Source organism: Chanodichthys erythropterus, chromosome 14, assembly GCF_024489055.1.
Source record: "Chanodichthys erythropterus isolate Z2021 chromosome 14, ASM2448905v1, whole genome shotgun sequence".
In the NCBI taxonomy this organism is placed as follows: Eukaryota; Metazoa; Chordata; class Actinopteri; order Cypriniformes; family Xenocyprididae; genus Chanodichthys; species Chanodichthys erythropterus.
The window spans coordinates 35,930,328-35,957,548 of NC_090234.1; the positions used below are offsets into that span (position 1 = coordinate 35,930,328).

The 27,221-nt window shown below is 36.7% G+C and overlaps 2 protein-coding genes across 3 annotated transcripts in view; both read right to left on the reverse strand.

Annotated features, from left to right (window-relative positions):
* Nucleotides 1-450: 450 nt before the first annotated feature.
* hnmt (histamine N-methyltransferase) lies at nt 451-6,832 on the reverse strand. The gene is made up of 7 exons (XM_067409491.1): nt 6,748-6,832; nt 5,658-5,806; nt 5,458-5,510; nt 5,237-5,344; nt 5,012-5,142; nt 4,801-4,894; nt 451-2,379 (listed from the first exon to the last, which is right to left on the reverse strand). The coding sequence occupies exons 2-7, from the start codon at nt 5,801-5,803 to the stop codon at nt 2,024-2,026; spliced, it is 888 nt and encodes a 295-aa protein (XP_067265592.1). The 5' UTR covers nt 5,804-5,806; nt 6,748-6,832; the 3' UTR covers nt 451-2,023.
* A 4,646-nt stretch (nt 6,833-11,478) lies between these two features.
* Nucleotides 11,479-27,221, reverse strand: part of thsd7ba (thrombospondin, type I, domain containing 7Ba) — a 350,089-nt gene continuing 334,346 nt past the window's right edge. The window contains exons 25-30 of one of the 2 annotated variants that reach the window (XM_067409173.1): nt 24,756-24,929; nt 22,698-22,793; nt 18,150-18,232; nt 17,130-17,322; nt 14,053-14,140; nt 11,479-12,301 (exon numbers count right to left, since the gene is read on the reverse strand). In XM_067409173.1, coding sequence (XP_067265274.1) covers nt 12,217-12,301; nt 14,053-14,140; nt 17,130-17,322; nt 18,150-18,232; nt 22,698-22,793; nt 24,756-24,929 — 719 coding nt within the window. In that variant the 3' untranslated portion in view covers nt 11,479-12,216. Of the gene's footprint in view, nt 12,302-14,052; nt 14,174-17,129; nt 17,323-18,149; nt 18,233-22,697; nt 22,794-24,755; nt 24,930-27,221 lie in introns of both variants that reach the window. The other variant, XM_067409172.1, reaches the window with a different exon arrangement.

Genomic DNA, 27,221 nt, shown 5'->3' on the forward strand with positions numbered 1-27,221 from the left:
AGATGACAGTCAGTCAATTAAAATGCAAAATGTTTTCTTTCTGCAGTCCTGTTCAGAGAAGCGCAAACCAGAAAGTACCAAATCTACATGCAATAATTGATGCTGCAGTAAGGCTACACTGTATTACTTAGAAATGTCAGAGAAACCTAATAACTTAACTTAACATACCAATTTGAATGGATTCTTGTATGCATTTCTTTTTTTAAATACACTTTAATCCTAGCAAAAACAACACCACCGAAAAATAATAATAATAATAAACCTAAAAAAACCATTTGGATATAGATTTTCTACATAGATTTTACATGGTGGTAATGTTAGTAAGAGGTTTGACAATCATTTTATTAAATGAATTTACCATTCATTATTTTCTAAATGAACAAACAAATGATTAAATAAAGCAACGTCAGAAAGTAACAATGTCTTTAATGTCTGATAAGGGTTGTTTAATTCTGTTGTTTCTGCAGTCACAAAAGACCTCCCAGATGTCCTCCAGATACAATGCTGTAGTGTCTGATCCTGACATTTTCAAGACTTGTCTTAACTTATACTGTACCTTTGTTTTACAGCATGGCTGAATTTCATCAGAGACAAATGACTCAATGTGCAGTGATGTTTTTAAAAGGATTTTTGGTACAGTATATGGTTCAAAAGACATTCCAAAAGTTATTCACATCAGTTTAATGTGAGGTTTTGTGGTCACATAGGACAGAAATACAACAAATGTTGGCAAACACGACATTATTCAAGTTCAAGTACAATAATACTGTAAGCAAACACAAAAGGGAAGGCAGGCCCATTGCAGGCAGTAAACAAATAAAACATACTTGCAGTAGAAGTTTCAAGTACACATATCTTTAACCTTGAAACAGTTTTATACAACCTTTGTTCTGTCTGGTTATGCATTAAATGGTCCTCCATACCTAAATGAGGTATACGGTCACAACAACAAAACTAGTCACCAAACAATGCAATCTCATCTCTTTTATTAAAGACTGTTGTTGTAAAAACATAAGCTCTTTGACCCTATGAGTTAATAAGTCAATATACAAAGGTTGTACTTTGCTGCTCAGGCAAATTTCACGAAGCATGTACAGAGTTGCTCATACTGGAGTTTGTGCTGCAAGGTCTCTTTACGAATATGAACCGTCACCTACAATACATGGGCCTTCATTTAAAAAGCTTTGTTTGATGTTGATGCAGGCTAAACTCCGCATTGTTCTCTACGGTTTGCCTTTTCCTGTTTGTTCACCCATAACAATATGATTGATACAATATTACAACATGCTTTAGAACAGCAGGTGCCTTGAATGAGGAGACCGTAGTTTAAGGTTTTTTAAAAGAATCATCAAAAATATATGCAAACGTTACTTTTCTCATTATCTGTTGAAAACAGTACAGAAACAGATCATTTCTAAAATGTTAAAATACACATATATATGAGGTAGACTCATTTTAAAAGTGTGATTTTTCTAGACCTGGAAAAATGTATATAAAAAAAAAATCTTACAACTTCATATGTCTTTTTAATGATTAAACATTTTTCTAGTTATGCTAAACTCTAAAATATTTTATTAGGTAGAAATTGTGATTAAAAATCCTTATCCTTAATCCATATCCAGTAAATCATGAATAACTGGAAAAGTCATGGGGCCTTTCAATATTGTTGTGGACAATAATGGGCCTTCAGACCCACTGTATTAGACTCAATATTAACTGCAAAGGTCTTGTGGAGGTGAGATATAAAGATACTGCAGGGATGGGCAACTTCAGTCCTGAAGGGCCACTTGTGTGCATGACTTGTGGCCAAGAACTATGACGCTAATGCTTACAGAATAAATGCCTGAGGATTTGTTTACCTGCCCAGCAGAGTTTAGCTCCAACCCTAATCAAACACACCTGAACCAGCTAATCAAGGTCTTCAGGATTAGCAGAAAGCTATAGGAAAGTGAGTTTTTATCAGGGATGGAGCTAAACTCTGCAGGACAGTGGTTCTCCAGGAACGAAGTTGCCCATCCCTGATCTATGGCTCAACCACTAATACTCCCAGGTTGTTGTTGAACACGATCCTGCCGTTCACCTCTTTACTGCAGTCGGGATGTCTCAGTAAGCCCAGCACTCCTTTCTTCAGGTCTTCAGGAGCATTCTTACTGAACTCCATCACCTCGGTAAGGAAATCCAGCAGTAGTTCTCCCACCGGGTCTCCCTCAGTGAAGCACTCGGTGATGTCCATCTGGGACACAAGCTCATAGCTATGGTAAGGGATGCCTTCAGAATCGAAGAAGGTCTTTATATCTCTTGTAGTGACACACTGGCTGATCTCAGTGTTACAGAGCTGTTCTTTAAAGGTCGTCCATAATTTGCCCCATCCACTCTCACCTATAAAGAGCAGAAGCAAAATGGTAATTTTTTCCTTAACAGAACCGAAAGAAAGAAAAAACAGGAAAAATCCAGAAACATTTTTACTTGTGTTTTCAGATTTTTTAACCCTACTGCCCTACAAATTTTAAACCCAGTACATACACAAACAATGGATTTTGATTAATTTAATTTGTTTTTACATTTTTTTCTGAATCCAAGCATAACTGAGTTTAGCCTTTGAGCCAAAGCAAAGTTTTGATCACAGAGCATCTACTGAAGCAGCAGGTTTATTAGGCTGCTGTCACTTTATAGGATTAGTTCACTTTCAAATAAAATGTTCCTGATAATTTACTCACCCCCATGTCATCCAAGATGTCCCTGTCTTTCTTTCTTCAGTCGAAAAGAAATGAAGGTTTTTGATGAAAACATTTCAGGATTATTCTCCTTATAGTGGACTTCAGTGTCCTCCAAACGGCTGAAGGTCAAAATTAGTTTCAGTGCAGCTTCAAAGGGCTTTAAATGATACCAGACGAGGAATAAGGGTCTTACCTAGCAAAACGACCATTTTCTTAAAAAAAAAACAAACTACAAATGTATATGCTTTATATAAACAAATGATCGCATTGCAAGTGCTTCCGCCTTTCGTATTCTTTTTAAAAAGCTTACGCTGTGTGTCCTACACCTTCCCTATTCAACTTACGGAACGAACGCAGCGCCAGTTCTATTTTTTTTAGAAGGTAGAATAGGGAAGGCGTAGGACACACAGTGTAAGCTTTTTAAAGAATATGGAAGGTGGAATGGCGGAACCACTTGCAAGGTGATCATTTGTGTTTATAAAGCATATACAGTGTTTTTTTTTTTTTTTTTTTAGAAAATGACTGATTGTTTTGCTAGATAAGACCCTTTTTCCTCATCTGGTATCATTTAAAGCTGCACTAAAACTAATTTTGACCTTCAACCGTTTGGAGGCCATTGAAGTCCACTATAAGGAGAATAACCCTGGAATGTTTTCATCAAAAAACTTAATTTCTTTTTGACTGAAGAAAGAAGGACATGGACATCTTGGATGACATTAGGGTTAGTAAATTATCAGAATTTTTATTTGAAAGTGAACTAATCCCTTAAGTCCTAATGCACAGATCCAATATACTGTTACACTTGCATTTTCTTTCCCACTGTTTACATTCATAAAAACATACCTGACTGTGTTTATGAGAATATTTTGACAGAATTTTTTGTTTATTTTTCCATTCAAGTGCAAGAAGATGCGAAAGAGAACTAAACTCAGTATTTGCGCACTATACAGTATGAGAGGTGTTTTTTTGCGCACGCGCTCTGGATGAGTGTGCAGCCGAGAAAACAATGCCGAGTGCCAAATTAAGTTCTCTTTTCACGTCTTCTACATTAAAATGTGCACACAGGAATTCATAAGCGGAAATGAAATTTTCTAATAAGTATAAAATACCTGAACTTAACCCTCTACAGCACAGCATTGCCCCAGGCAACGGAAAGTTTTCTTAAGCCCTATGTTTAGTACATTTTTCTTTAAATGATTACACCAATTAGAAAGGTTGAGAAAGTACCAAAGAACAGTTCAGTATGGTGTTGGAGTCAATATAAAGCACCATTAAGAGGTGGGACGTCCTGTTCTGACAAATGGTCACAGGAGCACATGGTGTGAGAAGGCGGCAATATTATTTGCTTTAGTAATCTTATTTAAAACGACTTGAACTGTACATAAAAAATATGTGTGCGTGTATGAAGGTGTAGAGATCCTTTTGTCAGGTTTTATTAAGTTTTTTTATTTTGCATGTTCAGAAATTCAGTTTTTCTTTTCGCTGCCTCAGGGCAACGTTGTGCGATAAGGCGTACTTTTCGAGGAGGTTTTAGAGAGTACCTCTCATTGGCCACAATATATTATAAGAAGGAAAGATGCAAGATTCCTAGGTGTGCAGGAACACCCAAAGTGATGTGCAAAAATTGTAACATACACCACTATGTCTCAGCAGAGAAGTGCTTTTGAAGTTTCGTACGGAATGAAATCTTATCACATGAAGTACATTATATGGCACAGCACACTACATGATACAGACATATGCATGTATCAAATTCAATATATCAATGTCTTTCAAGTGTTTTTCCCTTTTTACTTAATGATTTCTTGAATTTAAAAAATAATAATAATAATTATTTTGATGATAATTTTCTCTATGACTCTGTACCATTGTCTCACAACGTTGCCCTGAGGCAATGAAAAAATATTTTGGGGTTGGGGGAGGGAATTTTTTTTTTTTGTTAATCGATAAAATGTTCCCAAATGAACCAAAAAATTATGTGGAATATTTTTTTTTCATGTGCCATCAACATGTCTGCAGTAGAGGGGTTAAGTATCCGATTCCAGAATTGGAATCGATTTTTGATTCCCAACCCTAACTGTACCTGACACCAGAATGATCAAGAGTTTCCCATCTTTCTCTAGCAGACTCCGAAAAAATGAGACAGTGGCCTCTGGATCTTTGACATAGTACAGCATCTGTTAAACAGATTAATATTAATATTCTACAAACATAAAAAAAAAACATGTTTGATACAGAGACCTTAATAACATAACTTTAATTAAAGTCGATAAAATGAATGAAAAAGTCAAAACCTGTATCATGTGAATGAAGTCCATCTTTTTCCCAGGGTTTTTCTCTTGCCAGTGTTTTTCAAACTCAGATGCTGTCATCTTATTCCATGCAAAGTTAATGTGATCAAGACCTGGAGTGGTCGACACCCGAACTAAACAGAAAGAATTATTGATTTATTTACTGGTAGTGTTAGTAAAAGTCATAACATGATTATCTTAAATGAGCATCGATAAAATGATTGGTACCTTTATACTTGTGCAGCATGTCAATGCTTGGTTCCACCACTTCATTGTTGACTTTGACATGTGGATGTTTCAGGTGAAGCTGAGCGAGCATCCCTAGATCAATCTCACCTGGAAATGAGATGAATATGGATGACTGAGAACTCTGTATTCAAATCTGATAGCCTATAGGAAATGATGATATAAACAGAATGTTCATAATTCAGTTGTTATTAAAAGTATACCTGCTCCACTCCCTACTCCTAGTACATTGAAAATGGGTCTTCCCCCTCCAATGCTGCAGAGAGAGCGAGAGTGAATATAATAAGGGCAAGAGAATATTATTATATCTTGTCATTGTTAAATCTGCTGGCACATTCTGTATTACAAAGCTAGGACAGGTTAAATTAATAAAATATGATATTTATCAAGAACGATAAAGCACCTTGCCAGTATGTCTGGTAGTGTGTTATGAATGAAGTCCTGCATGCACTGGTGCTCTGATGAGCGCTCCAGAAAGAGCTCGAATGATTTGATGTATTTCGGATAATCTTCCACAAGTGATCTGAATGATGCTGCCATGGTTTTCATTGGCTGAAACATACAACTGGTGTTTTAGAATGATAGAATGAGTTCAGAATCACCCAAAAATGAAACGGAGAGGATATTTCGAGAAATTCTAGCAATGACAAGGTCATGGGTTCAATTCACAGGTAAAGCAAGAACTGATCTGAATCTATACCTTGAATGCAATCTCATGCAGTCACTTTGGATAAAAGTGTCTGCCAAAAATACTTTTTTTTTTCTTATATACATACAATGGAAGTCAACGTTCTCCTCTCATCTTCTGCTATGTTATGCGAAAGAAAGTTAAGTCTCACAGGTTTAGAATGACAATTTTTTTTTTATTTACTTATTTTATTTTAGGTGAACGAAGACTTTAAGATGGTATGTAGGACATGTTACTTTCCTGGAAGAATATTTCCTATTTACAGTGATCTGATGCCATTAAAACCGAGAGGGGCAGTGTATAGAACAAAGGACTGGATTTTAGGAGTTGGGATAGGTGCAGAAACAATGACATTTCTCAGGACACCTGATGAGTGACGATCCTAAAAATGTTTACGCAACTTTAACACAGTCTGAAATTATTAAACAAAAGAAGACATACAGACTAATAAGAATTAATAGGGAACTGATGGAAATTCAATCTAAATTGTTATGCTTATAATATAATTTGCAATGAAAACTGTATATTATCCTACTCTCAACTCGACGGCACGAACAGAAAGCCACACAAAAACGTTTTGCATTTATGAATATGCATATTAGTTAAGAGTATAATCTCAGCCATATAGTAATATCTTCGTCCTGTGCGTCACTTCAGGTTAAGATGTTGAGATTATTATTCATCAACAGGTTCTGACTCGCTCCTATTTTTACAACCGTACCTTTATTTCTCACTCTAGGTCACTGATCAATGCATCAGAGGCCTAATAATAACACGGAGAAAGCAGAAGTGTGCAGCAGCTTACCTTCACTTCTATCCTTTATTATCACGCTGTCTGTCTGCCACACTGCCAGTGGGACGCTGCTGGGCCACCGCACATCCAGACAAAGATTCAGCCCCGCCCATTATAAGGAGGCCCCGCCTATTCCCTTAAAGCCGCAGGGCTACATGCTACCCAAGAGCTCTTATTTCAGATTAAACAAGTCCTGAAATATATGCTGAATTATATTAGTTTATCTTTGTTCCATTTCTTGAAAACTTCCTCAATTGAAAACTTATCTCCCTTACTTTTTTAGTATTAGGATGTTCACCAACAAATATTTTATTAACCAACACATTTTTGAATAAATCAATACAGAATATATATTTTTTGTAATTAAAATGATTTTATTCCCATACATTTCCCATAGACTGCATAAGCCACTTTAACAAAAATAGCTGAAATGATACAACTTTCCCAGCTCATTGCTGCCCTCCTGTGTTCATCAGTGTAATTTCACCTTACACCCATGTAAGTGAAATTACAGCACACTTTGATTTCCCCTAAACTATACATGCTAAAGACACAAAACACTCAACTTGTGTTCAATCCATGTTATTAAACCAGGTCACATAATAACAAGCAGATCAGTATTAAGCAAGTCATGCTTGAGAATATGGCTGTGAAGAAAAAAAAGCATGACAAATATGGCCTAAAATACAAATACATTAATTAATTTGTTTATTTGCATGCTCATTCATGAATGCATCCATTCATTCAGTGTATCCATGTTAATGAACTTGTCTGGAAACAGACAAAAATAAACATTAATGTTGATTGAGCACCAAAAGATCTAGAAAATACTTAATTAAAATTCATGCTACAATAGAATATTTTATTTATAATAGCTTGAATGCCAATAATGCCTTCTTAAAGCCAAAACATACAGTTTAGCGTCTTTTGTGTAAATAATAGAGGTTTATATGCTACGTTTGGTACATCAGTTATATCAATGTAAAGGTTAAATCAACTCTAATCTAGGCTGGGCCTCATTATTTTGATGGAAATATAAACAGAAAGAGAACAAGGCAAAAATTCAGCGATCTAACTTTACCATTTTCTTTATTACAAAGATACAGATAAAGCAATTTTCCCACTTCACTCCTCAGTCAGTTTGATCACGTCAAACTTTGTTAAACATATTTGGCTACTGGTGAATGGAAATTCATGATTAAAATGAGAGAACCCACAAAGATTCATGGGAAATCTTCTGCAGAATTATTAAGGCTTAATGGAAAAATTAAGCCTGACAGAATCACACCGCCCAGACACGTGTCCCCTAGGTGGCACTGACAAGTCTACTTAAATTCATCTCATCCTTGAACAGAAATGACAGGCTTTACTAATAAAAACTGATTAAACAAAAGATTTAAACGATTGAACATCCTGGAGTGGAAGTATCTGATGGGCCGCACGGTGAAGACATTGTTTTATAAGGACATTCTTACTAAATGTGTGCTAGTTAATTAAATAGGTATGATTTAAAAGACAAAAAAAGTGTCTGGTATGAACTTACAATGGGAGTCTATAGGACATAGCGCAATGTTTATATAATTTCTGTCAAAGCAGCTGAAACCACCATCCATCGTTGAAGCAGATTAACAAACGACAGCATTTCCCACAGAGTATCACAATTTATTAGCATTTTCTTTCAACTCACACAATTAAAACAAAGTACTATGTAAACTAAAGGTCAGTGTTTTACAGGCAACTGTATATAGTGCTGAGAGCATACTGAACATATTAGAAGAAGAAGAAGAAGAAGCCATGTAAACAAGTCAGTTCAAAGGGGCAACAAATAAAACCGAGAAAATCAAACAAAACACACTGTTGACTTTGTCACGAAAGGAGCAAGTTTCCATAAAAATGCAAGGCCACTTTTGGAATAATCCAGTGTATGACAAAATCAATCCAGCATGCACACGCACAATTGGGCTTCAAAATAAATATATATATATATTGCCTTTTTTTTCCAGGGTTTGTCTGCAAGCCCTGAAAAAATAAATAAATAAAACTATTATAAGCTATACACATTTTAGCTTCTCACATCAGTGGAGTAATTTAGAAATACGCCAAAGCCTTTTGAGCAGCAGATTATCCATATGGATCTCAACCAGACAAGAACTGGAACGGTTATGTTCTGTAGACTAACCAGCCAGCACTTACATATCACATGTACCGTACTGCAGCAGAAACACTGATGGGACAAACTGAACAAAATCAAAGAATGAAGAAAAAAATACATGTGCAGGTATGCAACACATACAGAATACATTCTTTCGGTGGAGTAAGACCACATGAAGCAGAGGTCTCGCGTAGCTAAAAACCACAAGTTATGTTCTAATGAGGACCATCAAGTGGCAGTACAAGGAGCGAAGCGAACCTTGACACTGTAGGTCTTAAAACAGATAGTAAAGACAATTATGCCAGCAAGAAGTCAGTCAATAATGCAAAAAGAACTAGCAGGGATATTGTTAAAATACAGAACCAGCACCTGGACTTCATTGAAAATGATGAACATTCATAGCGTTGAAGCACCTCTCCCGGTGTAATGCTCATGCAGACTCTACATAAACGCATTGGTCCACTGTATCTGTGCTAAATGAGTTCCCCTAACCGCAGGATATTGCAGGAGGCAGCTTTCAAAAGCCTTTCTGTGCGTCACAGGAACACAGTTCATCATCCGCTGGTGTTGGAGCAGACCTCATCAATTTTTCAGCTGCTAGACGGAGGTTAAAGGTCAAACTGAGGTGTGCTGAAGAAGCGCACGGGCAGATCATCACCTTAACCTCTCGGGGTGTCTAAATGAGCTGTGTTTTGGTTTGGTACACACGTTCAGAGACATTCAACACAAAAACAACAGTTTACAGCAAAGTCCTTGCATCACAATGAAAAAACACTAGAAAATCTGTTTGAACACAAATCAAGAGGAAACTAAAGAATGACTAAGCACTAATATAGTGCATAACACATCAGTCTTTTCTTGTTTTCTGTTAAAAAGTCACATCGCCTTAAAGGGATAGTTCACGCAAAAATAAAAATTCTGTCATCATTAAGTCGCCCTCAAGTTGTTCCAAACCTGTGTGATTTTATTTCATCTGTGGGACATAAAAGGAGAAATTTTAATAATGTACTAGTTGTTATTGCCAGTGCAATTACAATGAACGGGGACTGGAGCTTTTAATGGGTTAGTTCACCCAAAAATGGAAATTCTGTCATTAATTCCTCACCCTCATGTCGTTCCACACCCGTACGACCTTTGTTCATCTTCAGAACACAAATTAAGATTTTTTGATAAAATCTGATGGCTCAGTGAGTCCTGCATTGACAGCAAGACTTTCAATGTCCAGAAAGCTTCTAAAGGCGTATTTAAAACAGTTCATGTGACTACAGTGGTTCAACCATAAAGCACCAAAAATACTTTGTGTGCCAAAAAACAAAACAAAATAATAACTTTATTCATTATAGTTGAACAAAGTCGTTAATTTTTTTTTCTGGAGCATAAAAGTACATCTAGAGTAACAATGCATCCTTCATATCACAGAAAAGTTTTTAGTTTTATCATATTTATAAAAGATAGATACGCTGAAAAGAGTCTTTCCGAAAAAGCTGAGCGCCTGGAGGCGTGTCTGCCGTCAGTGCCATGGGCGGAGCTGAAGAATCACGAGCGTGCACATCTTCGGTGTAGAGATCGTCTGCAAGCTATGACATCATTATAAATGAAAAGGGAACAAAATGTTTACATTTTATGCACTTGCGCGCAGACATCTGATGCAGCTTTACTCAACGCCTGCAAAATGCAAATCCAGCGCCAAACTGGGACTTGTTTACAAAGTATTCATCACCGAAATCCCGGAAACAAACAAACATACGTGCACAACTCTGTTGCTGCCCCGGAAAAACAAACTTCATCCTCTGTTCCCTTAATGCTGGGTTCTTTGGGAAGCTGAAAAAAGGTCATCTTTCCCTCACAACCAAAAACACACTCCTTCGGTGACAGGAGCTGCGTCTCATTTCGGAGGCTGTGTCCTCCGGAGATTGCATTTGAAGGCTGAATACTTCATCAAGGATGTCACATTTAAGAAAAAGTAACCATAATTTCTTTCTTATGTTGCAATCTAACGTGTTTTTTAAAATGAGACTGCCTCAATGATGTATGCAGCCTTCAAAGGGTTGCAGCCCCTGAAATGGGACACAGCCATTGTTGAAAAATCTCTTGGCTTCTGTATCCCGATCGAAACGCTCTTGCTCTTGGTCTGGGTGATGTGTGCACACTCTTATCAGGGAGAAGTGCCTATACAAGGAATTCTGCTCTCTTTTGACATCATACAGGCCATTCTTGAAAAAAAAAAAAAAAAACCTCTCCGAAACCCGTTCTGAAACCGGAAGTAGAAATACTCCGTCATACATCCAACTCGTGTTTTGAAACTTTGGCCATGTTTAGCATGAGAATGCAACTCTTTAACAGTGTTCATAAGTCAGAAAACATGAAATAGCATTACACCCCCCCTTTAAGGTTGAACATCTGTAGTCACATGAACTGTTTTAAATATGTCTTTAGTAGCTTTCTGGGCATTGAAAGTGTTAATTGTCTTGCTGGCAATGCAGGCCTTACTGAGCCATCGGATTTTATCAAAAATATATTAATTTGTGTTCCGAAGATGAACAAAGGTCTTACGGGTGTGGAACGACATGAGGGTGAGTAATAAATGACAGAATTTTCATTTTTGGGTGAACTAACCCTTTAGGCTTCAAAAAGGATGTACTGTAATAGCATAATGAAAGTATTATTATTATGGAATAATACAATTACAACTTCTGCACTATATTCCAAGTCTTCTCAATCATACCATAACTTTGTGTGCAATTTAAGTCATTATTCACTGCAAATCTTGACATTTGCATTGACATTCTTGAACAAATAGTTCTTTTGAGTAATCTCTTTTCAATGAATTGATTGATACAGACTGAATCATTTCTCAAACTGGACTAGTCCATTCATTTCACTGACAGGTTTGGTACAACATGATCTTGAGTAAATGATGACCATTTTCATTTTTGGGTGAACTAGGCTTTTAACGCGACTGATACATAGATTCAGCACAACTTGAACTTGTGTTTTTTTTTTTTTATCCTCTTTTTTTTTTTATGATGTAAGAAAAATCACGGCAAGAAAATGTCAAAGTCCTCCATCTGGTCCGTGGAATGTCAGCTGTGTCTCGCACTCTCTTTAAATGTCACAATTTTCACAATAACCACTGATCCAAAACCTTTGTCCTTGCAGTCTCACACAACACTTTGTGTATGCTGCAAATTTTATGTCTGTTACTCCTTGTCTCTCTTCTTTTTTCTTTTTTTTTGGGAAATCCAAAGGGTGTCTTGGAAAGATGAACATTTTAAAATGTTGCACGTAGTCCAGCTTGTGCTTCGAATGTACAGCCACAGAGGGCTTGATCACATGTCCACATCCCCATCATAGGCCAGAGTCAAGGGCTTTGATGGTGGAGATGCACTTTTACTCTGTTTGGACGGTTTGTTGCTGTCAGAAAGAAGGGGAGAAAAAGAAAAATCAATGAAATTTAATGTACAGGTGCTGGTCATATAATTAGAATATCATCAAAAAGTTGATTTATTTCACTAATTCCATTCAAATAGTGAAACTTGCATATTATATTAATTCATTACACACAGACTGATATATTTCAAATGTTTATTTCTTTTAATTTTGATGATTATAACTGACAACTAAGGAAAATCCCAAATTCAGTATCTCAGAAAATTAGAATATTGTGAAAAGGTTCAATATTGAAGACACCTGGTGCCACACTCTAATCAGCTAATTAACTCAAAACACCTGCAAAGGCCTTTAAATGGTCTATCAGTCTAGTTCTGTAGGCTACACAATCATGGGGAAGACTGCTGACTTGACAGTTGTCCAAAAGACGACCATTGACACCTTGCACAAGGAGGGCAAGACACAAAAGGTCATTGCAAAAGAGGCCGGCTGTTCACAGAGCTCTGTGTCCAAGCACATTAATAGAGAGGCAAAGATGTGGTAGAAAAAAAGTGTACAAGCAATAGGGATAACCGCACCCTGGACTGCAGCTGGAGTCAGTGCTTCAAGAACCACTACGCATGTGTGCAAGACATGGGTTTCAGCTGTCGCATTCCTTGTGTCAAGCCACTCTTGAACAACAGACAGCATCAGAAGCGTCTAAAGACAAAAAGGACTGGACTGCTGCTGAGTGGTCCAAAGTTATGTTCTCTGATGAAAGTAAATTTTGCATTTCCTTTGGAAATTAGGGTCCCAGAGTCTGGAGGAAGAGAGGAGAGGCACACAATCCACGTTGCTTGAGGGCCAGTGTAAAGTTTCCACAGTCAGTGATGGTTTGGGGTGCCATGTCATCTGCTGGTGCTACTGTGTTTTCTGAGGTCCAAGGTCAACGCAGCCGTATACCAGGAAGTTTTAGAGCACTGCTGACCAACTTTATGGAGATGCAGATTTCATTTTCCAACAGGACTTGGCACCCCTACACAGTGCCAAAGCTACCAGTACCTGGTTTAAGGACCATGGTATCCCTGTTCTTAATTGGCCAGCAAACTCGCCTGACGTGAACCCCATAGATTTTCTTATTGTGAAGAGGAAGATGCGATATGCCAGACCCAACAATGCAGAAGAGCTGAAGGCCACTATCAGAGCAACCTGGGCTCTCATAACACCTGAGCAGTGCCACAGACTGATCGACTCCATACCACGCCGCATTGCTGCAGTAATTCAGGCAAAAGGAGCCCCAACTAAGTATTGAGTGCTGTACATGCTCATACTTTTCATGTTCATACTTTTCAGTTGGCCAAGATTTCTAAAAATCCTTTCTTTGTATTGGTCTTAAGTAATATTCTAATTTTCTGAGATACTGAATTTGGGATTTTCCTTAGTTGTCAGCTATAATCATCAAAATTAAAAGAAATAAACATTTGAAATATATCAGTCTGTGTGTAATGAATGAATATAACATACAAGTTTCACTTTTTGAATGGAATTAGTGAAATAAATCAACTTTTTGATGATATTCTAATTATATGACCAGCACCTGTACATACTGCTGCCCACTATTGTACTTCTACATGGTACCACTAGATGGCAGCAACAAGTTATGATAAGTGAGACTAATAAAATCAATATAGTAAATATTGTGTAATTTCTGTCATTAACCAGAATCACAGACTGTTTTCAAACAGCTATTGTCTTTCCATTCATTGATGAGTGTGTTAATTTGACAGCATACATACCAAAACAGAAAGGCCACAGCAATTATTAATAATATGAGAATGAATCCGCCGGCTGTTAACCCATAGACCCACAGCTTTATTCTTCCATCTGCATGATCAGAAAACAGGGTTGTGATCACCACTGAAATATATAGGAACATCATTTTTATTGCTTCCACACAGGGGCCTGTTGCAGCAGTAACAGATGGCACATTCACGCTGGTGACAATGTACCTGAAGAAACTGTTTCACCATCTTCCATTCACAGTTCAGAGGAAAGAATGAGGTGCATGTCATAGAGCCATTAAGATGCTTGTATAACTGATATGACAAGGTCTCAGAATACATCTTTCAGATGAAAGACAAAAGACATCAGTCTGATGAGCTGCACAGAGAGCTTTTCCTTTAGCAACAGACCTAAAGCCTCTGAGACTCACACAATGGATGATGCAAAAACTGCTCTTTGGAAAAGATCATCTTGCTAAGTTTTGTAACACTTTATAATAACTTTAATTCAGGCAAAGAACCCCCCTGGTGAATACAGAGATGGAGCAAGGCCCTTCTGTTGCATATTGTATAATTCTGAGCATTGCATTGTTAGTCTGGTTTATAAAATGCGCAAAAGACCAAGTTACTTTGTAATGATCCTTACATTGCAAAGCCATTATTGATGTTTACTGTAATTGTAAATTGTATTCAATTTCACTTGAAAATGAAACACTGACAATAAGACATTATGAAAAATAGCTCAACTATTTTAGTTCTGTTTGAACTACACTACCATTCAAAAGTTTGTAGTCAGTATTTTGTTTGTACTAGTAAAGACATTATTAATTTGATAACATATTTCTATTTCAAATAAATACTGTTCTTTTAAACTTGATATTCACCAAAGAATCCTAATATCATGGAAAAATATATAATGGTTTCCACAAAAATATTAAGCAGTTTTCAGATTGTTCAGACTGTTTTCAACATTGATAATAAGAAATGATTCTTGAGCAGCAAATCAGCATTAGAATGATTTCTGAAGGATCATGTGACACTGAAGACTGGAGTAATGATGCTGAAAATTCAGCTTTGACATCACAGGAATGAATTACATTTTAAGATACTTTAAAAAAGAAAATATTTATTTTAAATTGTAATAATACACTGATCAGACATAACATTATGACCACTGACAGGTGATGTGAATAACACTGATTATCTCTTCATTACAGCACCTGTTTTATCCTTTTTGATGTGTTAGAAGCAGGAAAAATAGGCAAGCGTAAGGACTTGAGCGAGTTTGTCAAGGGCTGAATTGTGATGGCTGGATGAAAGTATCAGAGAATCTCCAAAACTGCAGCTCTTGTGGTGTGTTCCCGGTCTGCAGTAGTCAGTATCTATCAAAAGTAGTCAAAGGAAGGAATAGTGGTGAACTGGCAGGATCATGGGCAGCCAAGGCTCACTGATGCACATGGGGAGCGAAGGCTGGCCCGTGTGATCCGATCCAACAGACAAGCTAATTGTTTAAGTTAATGCTGGTTCTGATAGAAAGGTGTCAGAATACACAGTGCATCGCAGTTTGTTGCGTATGGGGCTGCCTAGCCACAGACCAGGGTGTCCATGCTGACCCCTGTCCACCACCAAAAGCGCCAACAGTGGACACGTGAACATCAGAACTAGACCACGGAGCGATGGAAAAAGATGGACTGGTCTGATGAATCACGTTTTCTTTTACATCACATGGATGTATCGCTTACCTGGGGAACACATGGCACCAGGATGCACTATGGGAAGAAAGCAAGCCGGCAGAGGCATGGTGATGCTTTGGGCAATATTTTGCCTGGAAACCTTGGGTCCTGCCATCCATGTGGATGTTACTTTGGCACATATTACCTACCTAAACATGGCTGCAGACCATGTACACCCTTTCATGGAAATGGTATTCCTTGGTGGCTGTGGCCTCTTTCAGCAGGATAATGTGCCCTGCCACAAAGCAAAAATGGTTCAGGAATGGCTTGAGGAGCACAACGACGAGTTTGAGGTGTTGACTTGGCCTCCAAATTCCCCAGATCTCAATCCAATCGAGCATCTGTGGGATGTGCTGAACAAACAAGTCCGATCCATGGAGGCTCCACCTCACAACTTACAGGACTTAAAGGATCTGCTGCTAACATCTTGGTGCCAGATACCACGGCACATCTTCAGGGGTCTAGTGGAGTCCATGCCTCGACGGGTCAGGGCTGTTTTGGCAGCAAAAGTTGGGACCAACACAATATTAGAAAGGTGGTCATAGTGTTATGCCTGATCTGTGTATTTCACAACATTACAGTTTTTATTGTATTTTTTCATGGAGCCTTGGTGAGCAGAACCATTAAAAATCTACAAACTTTTGAATGTTAATGTTTATTTTAATTTTTGCACCAACTTAGTTGTCGATCAAACAACATTTGGCGGGTCCCTCATGGTATTGCTGAGTTTGAATGCCCCTGGTTTAAGTTATTAACAAACATTACAGCATAGGTCTAAATCAGTAGTTGATGTAAATTCAACATGTTCATAATATAATGCAAAATATATTTAAGAAAATATATTATATTATAATACATTAAAATAAGCCAGTGGCCTCATGGGCAGCACTCCGACATGCTGTGTGGTTGTGCTCCGGGCAGGTTTGAGTCCTGCTATATAGATTTATTCATAGAATAAATTTTATATTCAATAACATAAGTTTGTTTTGCAGATAACAGAGCTGGTAATTCTTAGAATTTCTGTCCTCCATCTGGAACCCACACCTACTGCTAACCTGATGGCACACAGTTGTTGTACCACAGGCCGCTAAATTCAGTTCTAATCAGAAATGGCCTCTAGCCAGCAATAAAGCAACTCTGTCTGTCAAGTTACGGGCAATACAAATCACGCTGTTATGAGACTCTGTCCAATGCAGCTTTTCTCATAGCTCCAATAGGGCATAAACACTGAGGCATTAAACAGAGTTCTACATCAGCCTGTATCTGGGGTCTCATAAAGGCATCCAGCGATTCTGCTATAACTCAAAGCCACACTCCGCTGGCCCACATCAGCCTGGTGTTGATCTGCATTTCAAATACCTGGGCCGAGAGGCTGCAGGGACCACTCGCCGAAGAAGTCCTGGATCTGAGTGGTGCCTGGTTTTAATCTCCCAGAGCTGGTCTTCACATCTGCCTTCTTGTTGTCAGCACCTGGGGTCTTGGTGCAGTAATCCAGGAATCCATGTGTGGTCATTACTTCAGTGTAGCCCTTCTCGCAGCCACACACGCCGCTCTGAAACAGACACGTATCACTGTGAGACACTGTACACACTGGAATACTTAAAGGACTATCCCTGGTTTGATGAAACTTAAGATCAAACGACATTCTGGCATAATGTTGATTGGCACAAAAGTTCATTTCAGTTCATCCCTCCTTTTCATACAAAAGCAAAAAATCTGGTTAAAGTGAGGAACGTACAATTAAAGTGAATGAGGCCAATCTATAGACATTAAAACACTCACTGTTTAGTAAAGCCACAAGATATAAACATCTGTTAACATAATTTTACTTTAAAAAAATTCACTAATCTTTTCAAATGCTTTCGACTGAACTTCTATTGAATCTTGAAATATTCCTTTAAGGCAAAATCTATATTTTTATCAGTACTCATGCATAAAACAAATGTGGCGGCATGGAATGCACTGCATGTAGTTGCATTCAGTGCACTGCAAGTGGCAGTCAATGTACAGTTTTGTGAGTGTGATATTTTTGTCCTCTATTTGAAGCAATTATGCAAATTATGCACATGCCTAAAATGCCTTCCTTCATGAGTAAACTAATAACTACAGGTCATAAGATGGATTTTTTTTTCTTGTTTTGTCTTATTTACATAGTGGTTTAATGTGCAAATAGATATGGTGTTGTGACAAATAATGCTAGCCATTTAGATTGTGCTACCATCGCTATATTTGCATTGTTTTTAAGGATAGGTTTAGGGTTTGGGATAGGTATGGACGTTATTAAAGCCTCAAACCACATCACACCAAATAATTATTTTGCTGGAAGCACAAATCGTCACAAATACAGGATGATATCTTTGCACACAGGACAGTGTTTACCTGCTTGCAGTGGGAGAAGGGTTTGGTGCAGGGAGGGTGACAGTGCCGCACAGTGGTTGGCCGGTTCTGTGGAAAGCAGCCCCCTTTCAACAGGAAACAACAGAGGTAATTATTACCATTTCCCTATTGATAGCCAGATAAAAGTGCTGTCACACCTGATTAATGGCTTAAAGAACCCATCACAGCTTCTGATCAATCAGTGAAGATTGTAATTTTGGAATAGAAAATTACATGTCAAAACATCAGAGACTAATACTCTGGGTTCGGGCTTTTCTCAAGCAGAAGAGATTACCTCTTACAGCTTATATTTGCCCGAGACGATTCCGTACTCAGATAAGATCACCTTTCTCTGTTATTTACAGCACTTCGTGCAGCCCGAAAGCCTTCTCACTCTAAATGCTCAAGTGAAAGCTTGCCATCTGGATTGTGTTTATTTGGCCACAATCAAACAATGTTTTATAACATTTATACTGTTCCCTTTTAAGACAAGCATTTATTGATGACGTCTGTTGAAATGGAAGAAGAGAATAGGGATAATGTTAAATGTGCTATAAAACTGTCCTAGACAAAGTATACCACATTGAAAGCATGCTGGCCTTGGCATTTCAATCCTCAACTCCTTCTACAGATGTATGGTGGAGAGTGTCCTCCTATATCAATGTGTGGTGGTAGGGGGGTATACTACAGAGGGTAAGTCTGCCCAGAAAATCATCAAGCACATTTTTCCATCTGTAACATCAGATGCAGAAGGTATGAGGGACTTTGCTCACCCAGAAAATGGTCTGTTTGCCACTGACCCTTCAAGGAAGAAGGTTGCGCAGCATTAGCGCCAGAACCATCAGGCTAAGAAATAGCTTCTTTCCAGAAGCGGTAAGACTGATGAACTCTACATCATAGTGCTTCATTAAAGATTAAACTGTACTCCAAAGCGTGAAGACTGTACTAACAATAAATGTTATTTGCACATTGTTACACTGATAAATTGGTTTTAGTCTTAATTTTAGGCTTACTTTAGCATTTGGTGTGTAAGTGGAGGTCATTATACAGTGCTCCGTGTAAATGACAAGACTAAGTTTATAATATCATCTGTTTAACTTATAACATGAAAGTAAGGTTAATAATATAACTTAGATTACACATTTTTCAGTTTTACTCAAATTAGGGTGATGCAAAAATGAGTACACCCCACAACAAAAACTACTACATCTAGTACTTTGTATGGCCTCCATGATTTTTAATGACAGCACCAAGTTTCTAGGCATGGAATGAACAATGGAATGGCAACATTTTGCAACATCTATATTCCATTCTTCAAGAATGACCTCTTTTAGAGACTGAATGCTGGATGGAGAGTGATGCTCAACTTGCCTCTTCAGAATTCCCCATAGGTGTTTGATTAGGTTCAGGTGAGGAGCCACTGAATCACTTTCACCCTGTTCTTCTTCAGAAATCCAACAGTGGCCTTAGATGTGCATTTAGGATCACTGTCATGTTGGAAAAGTGTATGACGACCAAGGGCATGCAGTGATGGTAGCATCTTCTCTTTCAGTATAGAGCAGTACATCTGTGAATTCATGAAGCCATCAATGAAATGCAGCTCCCCAACATTAGCAGCACTCATTCAGCCCCAGATAAGGACACTGCCACCATGTTTCACTGTAGGCACCATGCATTTTTCTTTGTATTCCTCACCTTTGCGACACCATACAGTTCTGAAGTCATCAGTTCCAAAAACATTTATCTTGGTCTCATCACTCCAGAGTATAGAGTCCCAGTAGTCTTCATCTTTGTCAGCATGGGCCCTGGCAAACTCTAGGCAGGTTTTTTTTTTGTGCCTGGGCTTTAGGAGAGGCTTCTTTTGTGGACGGCACCCATGCATGCCATTCCTCTGCAGTGTACGCCATATTGTGTCACAGGAAATAGTCACCCCAGTTTGGCTTTCTACTTCTTTAGAAAACTGCAGTGAACTTACATGCCGATTTTCTTCAACCCTTCTCATCAAAAGATGCTCCTGTCGAGGTGTTAACTTCCGTGGATGACCTGGACGTCTCTGTGAGATGGTTGCAGTTCCATCTTTTTTCAATTTTTGTACCACTTTTGCTACAGTATTCTGACTGATAAGTAAAACTTTGTTGATCTTCTTGTAGCCTTCACCTTTCTGGTATAAAGAAATTATTTTCTTTCTCAGGTCTTGTGACATTTCTCTTCCATGTGGTGCCATTACGGACAAAATGAAATGGGAAGGGGTTTTAACACCCTTTTATAGTCAATTGTCTGCTGGACACCTGTGTAATGAATAATTAGACTCATCTGTGGTTGAATTCTTGTTAAATTAGACATTTGTAGTCTAAAATGTAGCTTTACTCCAGAGACTTTCAGTGGGGTTTACTCATTTTTGCATCACCCTAATTTGAGTAAAACTGAAAAGTGTGTTCTCTAAGTTATATTATTAACCCTACTTTCATGTTATAAGTTAAACAGATGTTAAATAAAACAGTCTTGTCAACATTTTGGAAATTGTATGTGTGTTCATTGAGATAGTTTCAAATGTTACTTTTCAAAGGGGGTGTACTCAATTACAATGAGCACTGTATATAAATAGTTTATATATTATTATATATATATAATAATATAAATTTTGTTCCTTTCATGTACTGCATGTTTAGGAATGACAATAAATTACTGCTACTACCACAAATTTTCAGCCTAATCATGTCAAAAAAAAAAAAAAAAAAAAAAAAAAACTGTCATAATTTACTCACCCTCATGCTGTTATTTTCTCACTGAAACATTCTCTCTGAGATGAATGTATCTTATCTTTTCCATTCAACAAGAGTAGTGGCTGTCAAGCTCCAAAGAGGAAGTACAATAAAGTCTATATGACTAGTACACTTTATTCCAAGTCTTCAAAGCCATATGATAACTTTGTTTGAGAAACAAGGAGGTCTCTTATGCTCACCAACGCTGCATTTATTTGATCAAAAGTACAGTAAACATGGTAAAATTGTGAAATATTATTGCAATTTAAAATAAATGCTTTCTATTTTAATACATTTTAAAATGTAAATTATTCCTGTGTTGGCAAAGCTGAATCATTCCAATATGCTGCTAAATAAACATTTCTTATTTTTTATCAATGTTGAAAACAGTGCTGATTAATATTTTTGTGGAAAAAGTTATACATTTTTTTATGATTCTTTGATGAAAGTTCAAAAGCATTTATTTCAAATAGAAATACATTATACAGTAAATGTCTTTACTGTCACTTTTGATCAATTTAATGCATCTGTATAAAAATGCATTCTAATGCTAAAATTATAAATACAGCATCTTTCTAAAAAATCCTCTCACTGACCAAAAACTTTTGAATAGTAGTGAACAACCTGTTTCACCAATGCAGTATTTGATTTGAGCTGTAACAGATTGGGAGGATTATCAGAAAATAATGATTCAAATTTGGGTCTGTTAACCACATTTAAGGTTTTTTTTCATAAACACTTTTTGTTATTCCGGTTGAAAAACTCTCTTCACATCCTGATAGCAAATTAATGATAAAAGTGGTATAAATATAAAAAATGTACATATATAGTCTGTGGAAGTCTCAGGACCAAAACATGTTCGTTCAATAAGATGTCCTAACAGCTTGTCAACATATGCTTTTCCATACCTCCACGCACCCTGCTCATGCAGACATCACACGTCATCAGCGTGTTCAATGAGGCTATGCAGAGTTGTGGACAATCAGTCACAGAGCGCCGCAAACAAACAGCAGTCACCTTTTCCAGTTCCTCCTGAACCAAAACCACAAGCTTAATCTGTGTTCACGCCATGCCATAACCACAATTACGAGATGGCAACCTGTGGCGTTCTACCCGGAGCTGTTCACGTCCTCAGACTTGGATTTATGCGTTTCTATGTCAACAATATCAACGCCAAATCAATCTATAGCAGTCAGGTGGTACAAGTAAGAGCTCTGTAAGTTGTTTACGTTCATTATTATTATAATGTTATATGCTTTGAAACATTTAATGCCATCTCTTATGACGCTTTGCTGAATCTGCTTTGGCTGTGCACGACCTGAGCGGTCATGTGCACTGGACGAGGCGTTGCTTTGGAGAGCACTCTGAAGGCAGGGTGGGATCTAATGCTTTCAAAGCTAGCGTGCGATTGCTAGCCGTTCCAAAATTGCCTACCCTACCTTTAAACTATTGCAAGGCTTCAGAAGACCTGGAATGCAGTGTGAATGCAGTGCACAAGAACCTTTATGATTCTTTTCTCCTCCTTTTTGGAGTTTGACAGTCTCTGTTCACTATGAACCATACAAGTATGAAGATCAAGAAGTCTTCAAAAAGTCACCTTTTTGTTCCACTGTAAAAAATAACAGCATACAGGTTTGGCATGACATGAGGACGGGTAAATGACAGGATTTTTACAGTCTACAGATTTTCGGTCATGTGGAGTCGGCAGGTCTTTTGATTATCTTTCCATAAGTGAAGTCAGTGCAGAATATTTGTCATTCTCTCAGTCTCAATGTAAGAGGTGGGCTACCTGTCACATTGACCCCATCAGACCGCTGGCACCACACTGATCTTTCGTTGTCATTCCAGGCACTGGTCCTCCACTCGTAACTATGACATTTCCCTCCTGCAGCCCCACAGAGTGAGAAAGACACTCATTAGGTTTGCACTGGGCAGTCAGGTGTGATAATAGCCAAACGTAGACATTATATACTGACACACACACACACACAAATACAAACACAGAACTTTTTGAGCAAGCATAACTGCACTAAGGCCCACCAACATGGACATATTGGACATATTTTTGAAAAAGTTTAATAGCAGCAGTCCATCAGATTCAAAATTAACATTACTAATGATCAGAGAGATTATAATATGACGTTTTATCATATACACTACCATTCAAAAGTTTGGGGTCAGTAAGTTTTTATAATGTTTTTGAAAGAAGCCTCTTATGCTCACCAAGGCTGCATTTATTTGATCAAAAATCAGTAAAACACTAATATTGTGAAATATTATTGCAATTCAAAATGACCATTTTCTATTTGAACATATTTTAAAATGTAATTTGTCCCTGTGATGTCAAAGCTAAATTTTCAGCATCATTACTCCAGTCTTCAGTGTCACATGATGTTCTAATATGATGATTTGCTGCTCAAAAAACATTTATTATTATCAATGTGGAAAACAGTTGTGCTGCTTAATATTTTTGTGAAAACAGTGTTCCTTTTTTTCAGGATACTTTGATGAACAAAGTTCAAAAGAACTGCATTTATCCTTTGTAACATTATAATATATACATACATATACATATTATAATACATACATATATACATATATATATATATACATATATATATATATATATATACATATATATATATATATATATATATATATATATATATATATATATATATATATATATATATATATATATATATATACATATATATACATATATATATATATATATATATATACATATATATATACATATACATATATACATATACATATATACATATATATATATATATATATATATATATATATATATATATATATATATATATATATATATATATATATATATATATATATATATATATATATGCATACATATATAACTGACAACAATCATCTGGGTATGGGTGCATAAATACTAGCAAAAAACCTACTACAATATTTGATAAGCTTGATCAATATTGATTTACATATTTTCCTCTCTGGAAAATTCCCTCACAGAGCTCAACTGGACAACTAGGCTCTGTTCACACTACACAATTTAATTTTAAAATCCGATCTTTGGAACTGACTCACTGCATTGTCATTTTGTAAATGATGAAATGTGATTCATTTGTTCAGACAGTGTTGTCTGAACATCTCTGGTGTATCTGTTGGTTGTTATAGCAGTGATGCAAACGTCAGGAAAATGCCAAGAGACTTTCTCATACACAACTGAGAGTTGTGGAAAGAGAGGACAAATTTATATCATGACATCTTGTTGTAGTGCTGAACTCACAAATTGCGTGAGATTACAAGCGACAGAGACATCTTATGCATTCATGCATATACAGTCCAAAACTGCTGACTTGTTCACACACTTCACTACATAACACTGCAGATGTCACATAGTTATCTATATGAGGAAAGACTGAATAAAAATGAGCATACTCAGGCACAGACAATATTGTACACCTTGTATGGTAACATGCGAGTCATATCCCCAAATTCTCCCCAAAAATTAGATTGCACACATTCAAACTAAATATATTTTAAATCATATTTCAAACCTATGGAAACATTTCTTCAATATAAGAAAAAAAAATGCTTTAGGAAATTATAAAGGGCAAAATTATGAGATAAAGTTGAAATTATGACAGTCAAAAAAAATTGACAATGATTATCTAATTTTGACTTTCTATTTTGACATTATGTAAAAATGTTCATATTTCATTTTACATGCCATAATTGTTAAATCATGATTTTGATTTTTGTCTATTTCGACTAGTGTCATAATTATGATTTATGATTTTGTATGTATTATATTATATTATATTATATTATGTTTTACTGCTTGTACCTTTACATGGACGCGTCTCAAAGACCTGGTGAGGGCAGCTGTCCTGATTCTCCAGCACTTGTATGACCACAGCCTGTGAACGTGCCTGGCGGCCAACCGTCTCGAAACTACGTCCTTCCAGACATGTCAGCTGACAGGAACTCCACAGCGACCACTCTGTAAGGTGACAGTCTCCTGTAGATGACAAATCACACACCACAACTCCAGTTCTACAATTTATACAATACCATGATAATTTGACACTCATCAAGGAACTTCACTGGTCAAGTTAGCAAGTGAAAAGATGGAATGCTTTATATTATTTTGACTTAACAGTCTTGAGAGACAGTATAGTATAGTAAATATAAAATTAATATAAAAAAACAGACATCTTTGTCGCATATTTTTGTTATTTGAAATGCATCTAAAAATTAAGCAAATTCTATAATAAATATTCTAAATAATATTAAAACAACAGTGCTGCTAGCGTTATTATCTAGCTAAATTATTACACTAAAAAAAGTTTATGTTTTTAAACTTAAAAAGCAGATTTGGCATTACCATTTTCTACTACTTGTCTGTATAGCAACAGTTTGTAGTGCAAATGTCGATAATAATAATATATTTATTAATTCATATATTTATTATTATTATTATTATTGTGTTGTTTTTTCCCTACTTGTGCAGGCCACCAAGCTCGATCTGATGTTCCTGTCATGGAATCGAATGCATGACACAACTCTACAGATACATTCAGTACTTAACTGAAGATCACACATCACTGACCCTCCTAATCCCTCAGAGCAGAGGCCGATTCACAGCGACGTCCGCCCCCCACCTGCACACGCTAACACTAGCTCTTCAGCCATGACGTCCTTTTGATTCTGCAGCCAGGATGGCTATTAGAGACAATCTGTGCACCCAGGCATCTCATTATCCATCATCTTCACGAAGCCAGTCTATTTTCATCCCTCACTGGAGCTGCTGAAACATATAATACAGCAACGCACCCCGCACACCATATGCCACCCTCTCTAACTCGCTTACTTTTTTGGACTCTCACTTCTTTGTCTCTACCTTTCTCACTCTGGCTTACCATTTTTTGTTTCCTCTCCTCCTAACATGAGCTCTTTCCTGCGAGCATGCAGTGCATTTACGAAATAAATACACAGTTTGAAGAGAGATGCAGAAGTAGGGCTAACACAGGCCAACAACAGCCTGAAGGTGAAATGTACTCACAGGTACAAAAAGAAAAAAAGGGACACTGCTTGTTGTCAAACCAACAAACTTTCATTTAATCTCACTGAACATGACATATTAATTCATGGGATCATTCCACTGGGATAGAAAGTGAAATGTGAGTAGCAGTACAAAATATCCCTTGATCAACATCTTCCAGTGGTTATCATTGTTGGGGGTAATGCAAGTAACTTGAGTTACATAATCAGATTACTTTTTTCAAGTAACCAGTAAAGTAACGCATTACGTTTTCAATTAACAACAAAATATTTGAGTTACTTTTTCAAATAAGTAACTTTGTTTTCACATTTACTGACCGACAGCTCCCCTGTTACCATGTTGAAAGAAATAGGTTAAGTTCAGAGGTATTGTGTGCACTGTGTAAACATGATGGTTATTGTAGTACTACAGTGGCATGAAAAAGTATGTGAACCCCTTGCAGAATCTGTGAAAATGAGAATTATTTTAATAAAATAAGAGGGATAGTAAAAAATTAATGTTATTTTTTGTTTAGTACTGTCCTGAGTAAGATATTTTACATAAAAGATGTTTGCATTTAGTTCACAAGACAAAACAATAGCTGAATTTATTAAAATAACCCCATTCATAAGTACTGTATGTGAACCATTGATTCTCAATATTGTGTGTGGTTACCTGATGATCTATGACTGTTTGTTTTTTTGTTTTTGTTTTTTGTGATGGTTGTTCATGAGTCTCTTGTTTGTTCTGAGCAGTTAAACTGAGCTCTGTTCTTCTGAAAAATCCTCCAGGTCCTGCAGATTCATCAGTTTTCAAGCATTTTTGCATATTTGAACCCATATTTGAACCCTTTCAGCTATTGTTTTGTCTTGTGAACTAAATGCAAACATCTTTTATGTAAAATATCGTACCCAGAACAGTACTAAACAAAAAATAACATGCATTTTTATTATCCCTTTTATTTTATTAAAATAATTCTCATTTTCACAAATTCTGCAAGGGGTTCACATACTTTTTCATGCCACTGTAGACTAAATGTGAGTGTTTACTCATCACTTGCACAAAAACAGTATCCCTCAAAATAAACAAAAACAGTGAAATTCAATCTCAGAATTTTACACAAACCTGTAATTAAATATATTAAATTACACAAATATACTTTATGTATTTAATCTCACTTTATTATTAACCATTGTCATTGCTGCTGACCTTCAATAATCCAATTCAAACATAATAATAAGCAAAAATGATTTTAGATTAGATTTAGAA